Below are 14,836 nucleotides of genomic sequence, written 5' to 3' on the forward strand. Positions count from 1 at the left end.
GTCTGTACATTTTCCCACTTACCCAATACAGATATTCCTCTGGTGACAGATAAATACTGAGGAAATGTACTACTTTATCCCAGATCTCTCTTGTGGGTCAGTTTAAACTAGAGAGAATTGGGAGTCCAAGAGCCTGAAGAGAGTATGTAGGTAACTTCCTTCCTCAGAGACTGTACCCATTACTATTTTCCTTTTGATCTCATAGTACTTACCTTTTGAACTGAGTATAAAGTATGGTTAGAGCTGCACTTGGTGACTGGAATTTGCCATACTTTCACAGGATTTTTTCTTCAACTACTTATGCTGAGCTATTTGCCTTTCCGCAGCAGGGGTGGTTGTTCTAAGTGTCTTGCCCTGGTTAAAGTGTCTCTTTTTATGCCAAAGAACTAGACCAAATTTCATGTCCTATGCTGAGAAGGACAGTGTCTCTCCTTGCAGAAACCCAGCACTGCAGTGGAGTATTTGGCAGCTCATCTCTCCAAAATCCACGGTCTGGACTGGCATCCTGACAATGAGTATACACTGGCCACTTCCAGCCAGGACAACTCTGTCAGGGTAAGTGTTGTTTCTGCAATTCCTGCTAGGGAGTAGGAAGGATGGTCGAGCAGATCCCCTTCTGCTGCTGCTGAAGTTTTGGGAAGTGCTTTGCCATTGGGAAGATCTGGATCTTTATTGTTTGGTTTCTGGCCACCTGGTGTGTTGAGCCAGGACTGCACTTTCAGAACAGGCAGAGAGGCAATTGTAGAATGGGTGCACATACGTTTGCCACGTATCTGTGGAGATTAGGGCAGTATTGAAGCTGAAAACAACTGTCTCTGCGTGTTGCTTGCCAGAAAGGAACAGACCACACATGCCAGAAGAGCCTTTTTCCAGAAATGCATGTTGCCAGCCTCAAGCTGATTATGGTAACTTGAGGGGAGACATACTTCAGCCCGTGGAATTTCCAAACTCATGTTGAATAGGATTATCAATAAGAGACTGCCTGCAAGCACTGCTGTGCAGGGCCTCTTACTTGGGGGGAAATAGTGTGCATTGTATGTCAGCCAAATGGAGTTCATTCACACTGAGCTAAGCTCTGAGGCAAATGCAGTTGATGTGTAGTCTAGCAAAGCAAAAGGTTAGATTCTTCATTAGAAAATTAGCAGTAACAGCAGGGTGGGCTTGCCTCCAGCCTGGACTGGCACGTTGGCTGGCAGCCTGCAGGGTACCTTGTAGCTCTGAAAGCCCAAGCAGGCTGCCTGTCTCCCTGCTCTAATTACTCAAGCTATGATCACTGTGAATATGACCCCAAGTCACTCATTTTCTAAGGGATGCTGCCAGATGCTGATAGCTTGGTATTTGTCCTTTGGGGCCGTCTCTGCTGTTAATGAATGGGATTACTAATGATGCTGTGGGCACCCTGGCATGCTGTTGGTCTGTTCTATCTGCAAGCCACATGGAAAACTACAGGCTGAAAGTATAGCCAGCTGACTCCTGCCTTTGCTTGCCTTTCACTTGGTTTGTTTTTTTTTTCAAGTTCTGGGATTACCGTCAGCCTCGGAAATACCTCAATATCCTTCCCTGCCAGGTTCCCGTCTGGAAGGCAAGATACACGGTCAGTGAGAAACTCCCACCAGTTCCACTTGTGCTCTGAGAAGAATGCACAAGGAGACATTAAATAAAGAACTGCTATAGGGTTTCTCACCAGTTCTACTTGTGGACATTATTAAGTTGATTTTAAAAATCCTTCTTGGTGCCTGTAAGGCATAGAAAAGCAGCATCCACAGTGGGGGCATTCAGGAGAAGGAGTGAGCGAGCACCCACCCAAGTGAAGCTAAGGCTCTTAATATCAGTCATAATCCCCAGAGATCTGAATGAAGCCAGCGCTCTGCCTTTAATCTTAATCCCCTTTCCCTGCCCAAGCAGCAAGAGGTGTAGGACTGGTTTCCATGTTCCTCTGAGCATTGTAACCCTGAGGAGCTGCTGGGGCTCAGTCCCTAGGTAGCAGTTCTTGCAGCTCCAGGCAGATTGCAGTAAGGATTGCCAGTGAAAAGTCAGTGGTGAAATCCCTCCAACCTCACAGATAAGTGAGGAAGCAGCACCAAGAAGTTAACTCATCTTAAGTGAGCTGCATTGAATACCTCAGTGTACTACATCTTACCCCTTGAGTGTTTTTGCACAGCAATTACCTTGCACCTTCCCAGGTTTTGGCCTGGTTCTATTTTGTGCTGAGCTCATTTAAAACCTTTGCATTTGTGTTGGTGGGAATAGGGAAAAATGAGACTATGATAATAGCAGCATGGGAACATAACTCTCCCTGGCTAACTGGAAGGGTGTTTCTCCCTAAGCCTTTCAGCAATGGACTGGTGACAGTGATGGTCCCCCAACTCCGTCGGGAAAACAGTCTCCTCCTCTGGAATGTCTTTGACCTGAACACGCCTGTCCACACTTTCGTAGGACATGATGATGTGGTGCTGGAGTTCCAGTGGAGGAAGCAGAAAGAAGGTGAGTTTAGGGTTGAATGTGCTCTCTCCCCTACACCGTGGCTGTCAGCTAACCAGGGGTGTGGAGACCTGGCTCCTGATTGCAATGCTGTTGCTTTTTGACTCTTGCCTTTCCTTGAAGTAGCTCCTGCCCACCTTCCTGTCCCCCACTGCCTCCCTCAAACTACGGCTGTTCTGTACTGGTTTTATGACAGTGCTTACAGAAGCACTGCCTTGTTTCCATGCTAACAAAGCAAATCTACCAAATGCTGAGTGGGTCACTGGTGACTTCCGTTGCTTCCACTCTCCTGGGAGTTTCTTTTTAAATGACTCTTTCAGAATAAATTGTGCAAATTATTAGATAGGTGCATGAGTGCAGGCACCCTTTCCCTACTCAGAGCTGCAGGCTAGCCAGTTAACCCCTCATATCCTGGCCTGGGTCAGCAGCTCCAGCATATCCCAGACCACAGACCAAGAAGGCACACCTTACTAGTCTGCTGCAAGGCAAGGGAACAATAACGTGGGCTAGAGAGTCTGCTGTTAGAGTTCAGTCCTGATTAAATTTTCTAGTGTAAGCAGCTAAGAATAGGAGATTCCATACCAGAGGTTGCATAGCCACACAGAGCACAGCTTTGTTTCCAGCACCTCAGCTGCCACTGACAGAGTGTGCATGTCTGGCTTTGGTGCTACAGCTTTGCAGTGCTGTGTGAAAGTGCTGGTCAGCCCTTTCCCACCAGCTGCTGGGGCCTTTCAGTTAAGTCACCTCCTTCTCCATAACTTGATTTTCCTCTTTCAAAAAGAGGAGAGCAAGAGAACTGTGTTGGGATCTGGAGGCACAGGCTAAGATAGTTTGTGAATGAACATTGAAGAAAGCTTGAGCTACACTTGGTTGTCTTAGCTTCTTTAATAGATACATACCCAGGGTTGGACTTCTTGCTTGTCTCAAGCAACATAAATCAATCACACAAACATTCCAAGTCTGCTTCAGTGTGGAGACAACCAAGATAGCACAAATTTCCTTCCACAGAGTCTGTAGTGCTGTATTTAGATAGCCGCTGTGCCTCAGCAGAGGGGTGTAAGAAGCAGCTGTGCAGCAGCAAATTCTTAAGCATAGCAGCTGTTTGACGAGGGAAACTTAAAACTGTATCACAAGACCTAAACATGGACATAAATAGGTCTGTGTACCTCTGCCTGTTGATAGATAGTATGTGGTTAGATCCATTTCCTTACAACCTGAACTTGGCATCATTCAGCTCTTCCAGAAGCAAGAAGAGGAAGAGCAGAACTACCTTCTCATTGCTTAGAAATGTTTTAAAACATCTACCTCTTGAAACAGATTTGATGAACTAAAAGATATTTTCACTTTACAATTATAGTTGGGAAACATTTTTACTATACTATTTCTTCTATTTAAATAAACATTGTTATGGGTCTTGTTTATTCTGGTTGTGTCACATTCATTATATTTGGTGCTTTTGGCTTGTAAATCACATCCTGTTTAGAGGTGTGGTGACTGTGGCGTGAGGAGACACAAAGGCTGATGTACCTGGGTCAATTTGAAGCCGAAAAGGACTTGCTCTGTCTTTCAGTTTAGTGCCTTATCCATTGGATGTGCCTGCTGGCTTGTTTGAATCTGTTCACACTGAACACAAGGCTGAGATAGTCTGTTTTCCAGTGAGGTCTCTAACTGTTTCTGTCCTCTTTAGGCTCTAAAGATTACCAGCTGGTTACGTGGTCCCGGGATCAGACCCTGCGCATGTGGCGGATCGACTCTCAGTTGCAGAGGGTACGTGGACGCTCTGGTTCTTGAACCGCAGACACTTTTCTTACAGGCTGGATTCACCTCCCCTTCCTTGCACTCCCAGTCACTCCTCTGGTATCGTAGAGCTGCAGACACAGAAGCCAGCTGCTGCTTTGCTTTCCTCTTCAGCTCCAGCCCAAAAAGATCCCTGAGGAGACCTGTGATGGGCCTTCTCTTTTGAGCCTGTGTCTCAAAAGTTTCGGTGGCCGTGCCAGGCTGCTTTGTTGTCTAACATAAAGTGCAGAAGTTTGTTTGGAGAAGGTGGAGGGCAGTTACTGCCTGCATTGCCTCTAAAATGTCACAAGACTGTATTTCTTGGTGGTTTAGGTGCCAGGTAAATGTAGGGATTGTGTCCTCCTCTACCTCCCCTTGTGTCCATTGTCTCTAAGCCTGGGGTGGGTGGTGTGAGTGTGTGAGTGTATGGATCTGCAGCAGTTACAGATCCTGATGCAATTACTGGAATGGCAGTGCTGGCTCATTCCATAGGTTCATATGGCCACAGTGGGCCACGTGGCCCTGTCACACCTTCAGCTGATGTCTTGGGAGGGGATAAGAAGGAGGCAGGCATGGAGTGATGTTTCTCTCAAATGCCCTGGCAGCCTCCTGCTGTTTGCAATTTAGAGGCTCATTGAGTCTGGCATCTTTGTATTTGATAGAGCTTGATGAGTGTCACTTCCATAGACTTGTTCTTTTTTTTTTTCTTGGACCTGTGTAAATTTTTGTCACCTTAAACATCAAACAACAAGGAGTTTCATGGCTTTTCTGCATGTTATGTGGAAAACCAGCTCATTTATTTATTTTGCCATCTAATTTCATTCAATTTAAGATTAAAAGAGCCATATTCTCTGTGATACTCATGAATCTGTAGGCCTCCATCATATCCTTCTCAGCTGCCTCCTTTTTCAAGTCAAAAGTTCTTGATTTAATTCATCCTTTGTACTAGAACTTTGATTGTCCTTTTGCCTTTCACGACCCTTTTTCAGTTCTGGTCTATACCTTTGGGGATGGGGATCTGAGCTTTGTTCTTTCCAAAGAATTCTCAGTACTCAGTTTAGTTTGTAAATTGTTTGGCATAATTCCGTGAAATCATCAGCTTAGTCTTGCTTCTACATCTTGTTCCCTCAGCTTGAACTTTCAGCTTTAAATTTTTCCCAATGTATGTTGCTTTATATTTAGCTGAGCCAAAGTTCATCTTTCATTTTAATACAGTTGCTCTTGTAAGGTCCTTCTGTGATTGTTTGCCGTCAGCCACACTTGTTACTGCCCTGAAAAACTTGGTGGCATCAGCAAACCTGGTCATGTCACTATTCACCTCCTATTCCAGGTTTTTAATGAATATGTTGAGAAGCATGTCCCAGCACAGATCCTGCAGGAGTCCTGCAGGTCTGTAACAAACTTTCTCTGTGAAAAACGACCCTTTTCTCCTATCTGATATATTTGTGAACATTTGATTTCTTTCCTGTCTTTAAATCAATTGTTCATTCATGTCAGAGCCTTTATTTTTCCTCTACTGGCTCCCACTCTTTTGTCTTTGTCTGGATCAAGCTATGCACATGGTGGCATGTTGCTGGTGACCAATGCTGTAATTTGCTACATCACACCGTTATCCTTTCTCTTCCCTTCATCTTCTCAGTTTTCTTGTGCTGAACTTCAAATCCAGGGTTTTATAGTCTCATTTTGATACACAACCTAGAGCAGTAGGACCCCGTGTATGTACCTGGATCTCTAGATCCTACTGGAGTGTAAATATCAAATGCAGAAAGTGTGCTACTATTAAATTTGATCTGAAAAATTAAACACGTTTTAACAAATTAATTCAAGGAATTGAAGTAATACCAGTTTTAGTTTTGACTAAAGGTTTGTTTTGACTCTGTTTCTTAGATTGGCCCTGTCAATTAAGTGGCTTTTTAAATGAGCAGGAGATTGGGCCAGGCTGTCTGAGGTGACAGAGTTGAGGGTGCTGGAAAGTGAAAGATGACCTGTCTTTGTCACAGGAGCAATGCAGTCCTAGTCATGACTGCTGCGTGGATAGACCCACCTTGCAAATCCATCTGTCTGGAGAAGTGAGTTGTTTGGTGGTGGCTCTTCCCACAACTTGGATTCTGTTGTGCAGCATGTGGGTGTGTTTGTTCTTTTCAGCTCTGTGCTAATGACATCCTGGATGGAGTTGAGGACCTCATTGATGGCATTTCTCATCTGCCAGAGCCGGACAAGACCCTTCACCCCCAGGACACGGAGCCCCAGCATAACTCTGGACATGGGGATGAGGAAGGTGAGAGAAATGATGGCTTGTGGAACCTCAAACACCAGCATCTTTGGGTTGGGAAGAAGATACATCTTGGCATAACAAAACACAGGCAAAGCACAACCTGCTGCTGTTTCAAAGGTTAATGGATTCCTCATCAGGGAGGAGGAAAAACACCAGAGGTTCCTCGGGATGGTCCTCCCAAGCTTTTTGTCTTCTAACACAATGATTCTAGCTGTGAAATGAAGCTCTTCCTTGTCATAATTTTCATTTAATTGCATGCTCTTTAGGTTGTAGTTGTGGATTGTTGCCGAAAGGAAGGCAATCAGCAAGTAAATTCTGCCTTTTAAGAAGATAGATTAGTTTAAGCTGAGATGAGCCTTCAGCCTTCAGAAGAGGGAGTGTGTGAGTGAGGCACTCTGACACAAGCTGCTGACATCACACCTGGTGCCTAAACATTTCTGCTGGGGTCACTGTGTGAACTGATCTAACAAGGAGGTGTTTGATGGTGTCTTCACCAGAAGTAGATACGGAGACAAGTCATGAATTTTTGGTCATGTATTGATGGAAGGTGACTGAAGGCTGACAGAGCAGAGAGGGGAGGGATAGTATCTCTGGCTTCTGATATACTGAGGGGTGGATGGGAGACACTTTGACAGAAAGTGTTTGTCCCTACAGAAAAAAAGGCATGCAAAGAAGGAACATGAAGGAGGCTTAGTGTGGTTCCTTTCTGCCTTCTGTCCTGTGTGGAAACAGAACAAGTTTCTGAAAGCCATGAGAACTTCTGTCTATGTCAGGGTTTTATAAGATGATAGAAAAAGCCCCAGATACCTGTGTTCCCCATGAGCAGTGCTTCTCAGACAGCACCTCTCTTGCTCCAGCTGGGAGCATTCTCATTCTGGCTGCCTGACCTCTCTTTTTTCCACACTGTCCCTGATGATGTGAATCCAAACATCCCATGTGGTTACTGTGTGGGTCTCGTTTCCATGTGTTTTTTTCTTTGGTTCAGACTGTTGTGCTTTTCCTTGTGGCCAAAGGGAATGAATATGGCTTTTCTGTAGCAGGGTAGATTTTGCTGCAAATAACACGTCTGCAGGATTAACACACCAGCAAATCCCTTGGTAGGAATTTCAGTTCTTTCTAGCCAAAAAGCTATTGTGGACTGTTGATGTTTCACCCTGGGGGTGGCTGCATTTCAGCTACAGACAAAGCCTCCATGTTACATTAGTAAAGCACTTTGGGGGATCTTTGGAAGAGATCAGCGCTGTGCAGGTGAACGACAGAGCCCCAGCTGTGCCTTCGCTGCACAGCTCTTGCTGCTGCTTATAGAGGAGCTTTAGGAATCCGTACAGCGCGTGGCTTTGGAGGATTAAAAACTAATTGGAAGGGAATGGGAGGAGAAGACAAAGGGAGGGTACTGCCCATACTGGGAACCTCAGAGATGGCTTTTCAGTAAGCTATGTGGTGTCTTGAGCTAGAAATAATTATCTTCCCTGAGAGCCACTGATCTTCCTGTAATCTCCTTTTCAGCTCCCTTTTCTGGAATATATCTAAGCGCTGTAATGGAATTGCAAACAAGAATGATTGGCTAAGCATCCTACCTATCCAAATCCAGCAACCCATTGTGTACTGGTAATACCAGATATTTGTCCCTGCACCAAAGTCAGTAACTTCTAGGTGAATGCCTGTAAAAGGTCAACTTCTTGCATTTCTTTTCATTTTTTTTGCTGGGAATAGTCTGTGCAATGTGATATTGCAAGTGTGAGAATGACAGCTGAAAAAATCGGACTTCCCTTCTGTCCTTGGAACCATCATAATAAAATATATTTGCCTTCTTAAGAAGTGGTGCTACAGCAAAATGCCCTTATGGAGCTACACAGCAAGAAGCAAGGCAAAAACCAGGCACAACCACAGGCAGAGACCAATTCTTCTGAAACTCAGTGAAGTTTGTTACCTTAGCTGTAATTCTTTGTGTCCTGCAGCACTTGCCTAGCTGTTTAAATGTGGTCTAGCCTTCAGGGGTTATTGTCCTCCTAAAAACTGCTGGAACTGGAGAGTTAGACACAGTATTTTGATGAGTCTTTAAAGGCTGTTAAAGCACTAGAGTGCTTTGCAACATTAAATGCAAATGGCTGCTGCAAATGAATTAAGCTTCTATTAGGACCAGAAAGACTCCCTGCTCTCTCCCAAAGCATTGTTGTGCTTTGGAAGCTTTCCCTGAAAGTCAGAAATGGTGGAGTGTTAGTCCCAAAGACCAGAGCCTCCTCCTGGAGACTGCTAGGGCTGCAGTTCTTTCCTGCTGCACTGAGATGCTCCAGTTCAGCCAGTCTCGACTCTGGCAGTATTGTGTAGGGAGAGTCTCACATGAGAAGAGAAAAAAGGGTCTCACATGAGAAGAGAAGGACCATTTAGGACTGTACAAAATACAAGCAGGTTCTGTGACCTTCCTGGGAGCCCTATGTGTAGACAGCTTTGGTTTTTTGAAGAGAAGGGTCAGAAACTTGCCTCCAAACAACAGCTGAGACCCTCCAGCTCACAAGTCTTTTCCAGGTAAAACTCATACCTCTGTGTGTCAGAGGAGCAGAGGAAAACCTGTTGTCTTGGCTGCCTCCTTACATCATGTAAAATACTCTGCCTGTTATAGCTTGTCTCAACTTGTTTTCCATCTTTCCTGTCAGCTTTAAAAGAAGATTTCCTGAATGACCCCCTGGTGGGAAAGAAAACGGACCAACTGGGGCTGCCTCAAACACTGCAGCAGGAGTTTTCACTGATCAATGTGCAGATCCGAAATGTCAATGTGGAGGTACAGTTTCCTTTTGCTGGCTTGTTAGGAGGGGATGTGGGCAGACTGGCTTATTGGAGCCTATAGAGAGGAACCTTCTTGGCTGCAGTGACTGCTGTCTGTAAACAAGTTTTATTTTGAGCTGTCGAGATCCTCTTGGCCGGGGGTAGTAAGAAAGAGGATAATCCCAGACAGTGGTGTGAGAGAAATGTTTCAGCACAGTAAGTGCACTGGCTGATCTTGAGAAAGCTGGATGGTGTTTTCTTCTCTGCCTAGACTGTGGAGTGCAGGGTGACTTGTTCCATGCAGTTGATCTCCTTTCAACTGGTTCTGAATCCCATCTGCTGAGCCCTCCCTATGCTGAACTCTGTCCCTCAGTTTTTCCCTCTTCCTTGCACTCCAAACTCTCCTCTGTGCATGGAAGCTGACTGGAGGCACAGCCCCAAACTGGGCTGGGAGGCTCGAGGCAGCTGCCTGTCTCCTTTCCCCACTCCTGTGGTTTCACAGCTCATGGCGTGATCCTGATGTAGTTTTCTACTGCCTTTTACTGCTGCAGTGGGCCAGGAGCTCTCCATGGCCAAGTGAAGTGGGCTGGGGTGCAGTGGCTGTTGGGAGCAGAGCCCCTTTCTTGGAGCAGCCTGGGCTGGCCACAGTCTGTGGATGCTGGAATGTCAGTCTGCTGATGGGAGCTCAGCCTGTCCCCATCTGCCTGGGGCTCTTGCTGTCACTGAGTTCCCTGCCCTTGAGAACAGCATGACTTCGTCTTTTGTGCAGACGATTCAGTCCCTCAGCATGAATTTAAGCCACTGTAAGTGTAAAAGTCCTGGGAGATCTAACTAGAGACCAATTGCTTTTCCTCAGATGGATGCAGTGAGTCGCAGCTGTACGGTGTCGGTGCACTGCGGCAACCACAGAGTCAGGATGCTGGTGATGTTCCCTGTCCAGTATCCCAATAATGCTGCACCGTCCTTCCAGTTCATCAACCCAACCTCCATCACAGCTTCCATGAAGGCAAAGCTGCTGAAGGTGTGTAAGGAGTAGAGAGTGTCTTTATAAATGTACAAATGATGGATACTTGATGTCTGGATTTTCGAGATGTAACTAAACATGAGACCTTGCTGAAGACATACTACAGGTCATGTTGAGCTGGTGAATTGTGAAGCCCATAGGATGAGGTTTTTGTTGGTGCTGCAGCCCAGTGTTTGCCTTTTTCCACTGCTTCTTCATTGCTGCTGTGTTTCAGTGTGATGTGTATTGCCTGAGGATCCCTAACATCCTTCTCCTCATGGAGTTGCCCTCAACCCAATAATAGACAAAATGACCAGCTAAGCATCCAGCTGCAGAGTGATACTATTTTTGAGCTAGGATGTTGCTTACTGCTCTACTACACAAGCTGCTTTAAAAATGAGGGGATTTTTTTTACACAGCCCTGCTAATTCAGACCAGGTGTTTGATCATCTGGTGTAGCAAATCCTATTGCTAATGAAATCCTTTCCCCAGCAACACATTGATGGATCAGTTTGGGTTTCTTCCTGAAAAAACCTGATCCAGTTTGCCACAAACTGGTATGAAACATATGGGCTGCAGTAATATTGAAGCCTAAGTCCTGGCTCAATGCTCTGATCAAAGCACACAGCCATTCCTCAGAGCAGACAGCACACCGGTGGCTCCAGTGGACGTTAGGGGATGTCTGTGACCTGTTCAGGTCCTGGCATCTAAGCTGCTCTGCAGACAAAAAGGATGTGGGTGCAAAGTGTGGGGGTAACTGTGAATAAAGTTGTGTCTTGTATGTATTCCAGATACTGAAAGACACTTCCCTGCAGAAAGTGAAGAGGAACCAGAGCTGCCTGGAGCCTTGCCTGCGTCAGCTGGTCTCCTGGCTGGAGTCTGTCGTGGTATGGAGAACTGCGTGGGCTCTCTGCCCTAGTTTGTTGTCTTTTCCCATGTCCCACACTTCTGACTCTGCAGTGAGAGTCTGGCCTCGTTAGATGTGCAAGTAGACCCCTGTGACTGGCCATTACATTTGTGTGAGCACTTCTGGTTAATGTTGAAGAGAGCTGGGTGGATGATTAGATGTGTTTGTTTTCCTCAAATGAGGCCCTGAAGGTTTGCTTTGGGGAACTCTGATATCCAGGTTACCAGGAATGACTGGAGATTGGAGAATCTTAGTGGTGTGTGGTAGCTTCCCAGCTCAGAATATATTTCACTGACTGCCAGGGCATGGTTATCATCTCTGAGAGAAGGTAAGAGGCCTCAGGTTGTTGATGAAGTCATTCTTGTCTGAAAGGCAGTGGCAGATGTCTTCACCACCTCAGTTCAAAGATCCTTCTAGTCCTTTTCTAGGGTTTTTGTTTTCTTCCCTGAAAAAAAAACCCAAACTGTGAAAATCTGTTTTTTTCTGCAGCCTTCTGCTGAGGTTTTGTAGGGATGATACTGCAGATAAATCCAAGTCACACTCTGCTCTTAGCTGTGAGATCTGTGATACCTACTCAGCATCCCAGTGTCAGGTATTAGGTCTTTGTGTGGGTGAAGTGTACTGAAGTGGGTGTTTTTAGCATTCAGGAAACGATTGGAGAGTCTCCTCAGGTTTCTTTTCTGAGAAGTTTTGTTTATTCATCACAAATAAAGGGCTGGGTTGTTTTTTGGTTTTTTTTTTTTACATGTGAAGCTTTATTCTGCTTGGTTGCAGCAGTAATATTGTAAGAGTGGGAACTTTCTCTGCTGTATGGAAATCTGATGACTCGAGGCACCACTGCTTTCAAAGAATTCCTTTAGACTAAAGTTGTAGTATTCTTTATCCAAATAAATGCAGATTTCTGCCAAAATTCCTGTGGATAGTCTTGAGGACCCCAGTAATTCACACCACCTGCCTTCCTCACTTGAAGACTCCACCCTGTGTTTGACACCCCACAGTTGTGTGGTATTCCCACTCGAGATTTTGTGCATCACTGAGGTATCATGTTCAGCTCAACTAGCTGTCTTGAGAGTCATATCCAAAGTTTGAAGGTCAGATTTTCTGTATAGTTTCCTCCTGTTCCTCCCCAAGTTAAGCATTTCAACAGTGTGATGGTGGGAGAGAAGTCTCTGGACAAGCAGCCAGAGAAGCTTTTTTCTCAAAGGCAAATGTGCCTGCAGGTGCCTCTGCAATTGAAGCAGCAACTGTGCTCTGAGCTTGGTCTGTTCTGGCTCAAAGGATGAGCACCTCCTGTGAGGCTTCTTGGCACTGCCACGTCCAATGCTCTGGCTGGATTTCTCTCCTGTGGCAGCAGGAGTGTGACCTTAGGTAACTTCTGTTTCAGAACCAAGAGGACAGCACGTCCAGCAATCCCTACGCTTTGTCCAACTCTGTAACTCCTCCCTTGCCCACGTTTGCCCGGGTCTCCAATGCCTATGGCTCCTACCAGGACTCGAACATCCCATTTCCACGGACCTCTGGAGCCAGGTTCTGTGGAGCAGGTCAGCCCTGTCACTGATCCATTAAAACAGGTACCCAGGGAATGGTTCATTTTAGATGTCTTGAGAGCACTTGCCTCTGAACAAGATGAGGCTTTGGTCACTGCCGTGCAAGGAGTAAGGAATGGTGTTAAAGTAGTCATACTGTGGCAAATTTAGAGATGAGACTAACTGTTTGCAGTTGGGGTTGCATGTGGGGCTTTAGGATTTGGAAATGCAGGGCTAGCTGAAGAGATAACCTTTGGCTTACGGCATACCAGAAGCATGACAGATCTCTTTTTATAGAACACTGGGAATAGCTGTTTTCCTTTCCTAGTTCTCTGCTACCAGCATCACATTACTGGCTGTATTCTAGCACTCTGTCTTCACAAAATTCCTGTGATTTGGGGTTGAATTTACCCCTTGCTGAAACCATATTCACATTACTAACCACTCTTTTCTCCTTCTACACTCTTTCACTTGTCCAAAATAGCTTTCCCAAGGTCATTAAGAAACTTCCCCTAAATGAAAGATGGGGTGCAATCACATCCAGGTTTCCAGGAGACCACATAGAGGGTAAAGTTAATTAAAAACTAGGTTAAGATCTGAGTAAGAGCTGTTAAGTTTCACTGAGCTGTTTGAGATGCACACATGCCTTCTCTGAACCTGACTGCATCCCAGTGTGAGCACATTTTGAAAGCTGCTTTCCATGCAGGCCTCCTTGAATTCCCAAGTAAAAGTAAAACAGAATAATATTGCATTGAATAGGCCCAATAAAGCCTGCTAAATCCTGAAATGCTTGCAAGAGTAGGTGGCTGAAGACACTTGAGAGGCTAACAAATGGGATAAGGCTTGTGAGAGAAGGTTTTGGAGTTGGTTTGAGATGTCTGGGCCTCTCCTGTTGAGGAAGAGAGTTGTACAAGCTACAGTGGTTTCTCTGCATTGCCAAACATCACCTCACCTCTGGAGTAACAGTGCTTAGCAAGTTCTGGTGGATAATGAAACATGAGTATACATTTGCTGATTTTCTTTTCCTGTCTCTTCTCTAATAGCTATAAGCCACTTGAAATTGTGCTTTTGAGAGAAACATCTCAAAACCCCCATGCTTTGTAGTGGGTTTGCAGGGAGTTGATCTGGGTTGAGAGAATGTCTGCTTTTAGTTTATAATTACTAAGGGTAGTGGGTAGGAACCAAGAAGCCCCTTGCCCCTGATACACAGGGAAATCTGGTCGTTTAAGTTGAACCACCCCTGAGTAATCTCCTTGTTGCATGATCTTGATGCCGTGTCCTGTCCCTTCAGGGTACCTGGTGTATTTCACGAGACCCATGACCATGCACCGCGCCGTGTCCCCGATGGAGCCCACACCCAGGTGAGTGCCCTGTGTGGCCTTTGAGGTGTGCTGCCGCCATGGGCAGGAAAGCAGGAAAACAGCAGGTCCTACATTGGAGCTAGTCCCTCCAGTCCCTCCAGTGTTAGCTGTGCCCTCAGCACAGAGCACCTGGGCCCTTACACCACAGTGCTCAGCAGAGACTTCTTCCCAGACAGCGGCACCATTGCTGGCAGCTTGGCTTAGTGGAGATGTCAGGTTGAGCCTGCAGGATGTTTTGGTGGGAAAAGGCCCTGGAAGTGTATTCCCTTTCTTCCAGGTCTCTGTCAGCTTTGTCAGCGTACCATAGTGGCCTCATTACCCCAATGAAGATCCGCACGGAGACTCCGGGCAACCTGCGCTTGTACAGTGGGAGCCCAACACGCAGTGAGAAGGAGCAGGTCTCCATTAGCTCCTTCTACTACAAAGAAAGGGTAAGTACCACACCGAAACACTGCTCCCAACACTTCAGCTTTCTTGATCTGTTTTCCTTTCATTTAGCATCGCTAGTAACAGAAGCTTTGTACTCCTCTCAAAAAGACATCTTTTTACAGGCAGCTCTGTCAAATGGATTTATCTCCTGTTAGTAACTTCTTTACCAATCCTCTCTAGCATTTGACCTGCTTATTTTGATGTTTCTGTATGCTGACCATCACAATTCCCTTCAGTGCATTATGCTGTCTCCCTTTGCATTATGTAGGGTTAAAATCTCACCCTTTAAGAAGTTGTAGTCTTCAGATAGGTACA

The 14,836-nt window shown here is 45.7% G+C and overlaps 1 protein-coding gene across 6 annotated transcripts in view; it reads left to right on the top strand.

Annotated features, from left to right (window-relative positions):
• WDR59 (WD repeat domain 59) overlaps positions 1 to 14,836 on the top strand; it is a 48,871-nt gene that overhangs the window by 14,497 nt on the left and 19,538 nt on the right. For all 6 annotated transcript variants that reach the window (XM_038148130.1, XM_038148129.1, XM_038148131.1 and 3 more), the window contains 11 exons: positions 439 to 555; positions 1,517 to 1,594; positions 2,328 to 2,484; positions 4,169 to 4,248; positions 6,403 to 6,535; positions 9,187 to 9,311; positions 10,152 to 10,316; positions 11,090 to 11,185; positions 12,590 to 12,746; positions 14,023 to 14,092; positions 14,370 to 14,523. In XM_038148130.1, the coding sequence (XP_038004058.1) occupies positions 439 to 555; positions 1,517 to 1,594; positions 2,328 to 2,484; positions 4,169 to 4,248; positions 6,403 to 6,535; positions 9,187 to 9,311; positions 10,152 to 10,316; positions 11,090 to 11,185; positions 12,590 to 12,746; positions 14,023 to 14,092; positions 14,370 to 14,523 (1,332 nt within the window). The remainder of the gene's footprint in view (positions 1 to 438; positions 556 to 1,516; positions 1,595 to 2,327; positions 2,485 to 4,168; positions 4,249 to 6,402; positions 6,536 to 9,186; positions 9,312 to 10,151; positions 10,317 to 11,089; positions 11,186 to 12,589; positions 12,747 to 14,022; positions 14,093 to 14,369; positions 14,524 to 14,836) is intronic.

The sequence above is a fragment of the Motacilla alba genome, chromosome 11 (assembly GCF_015832195.1).
Source record: "Motacilla alba alba isolate MOTALB_02 chromosome 11, Motacilla_alba_V1.0_pri, whole genome shotgun sequence".
NCBI lineage: Eukaryota > Metazoa > Chordata > Aves > Passeriformes > Motacillidae > Motacilla > Motacilla alba.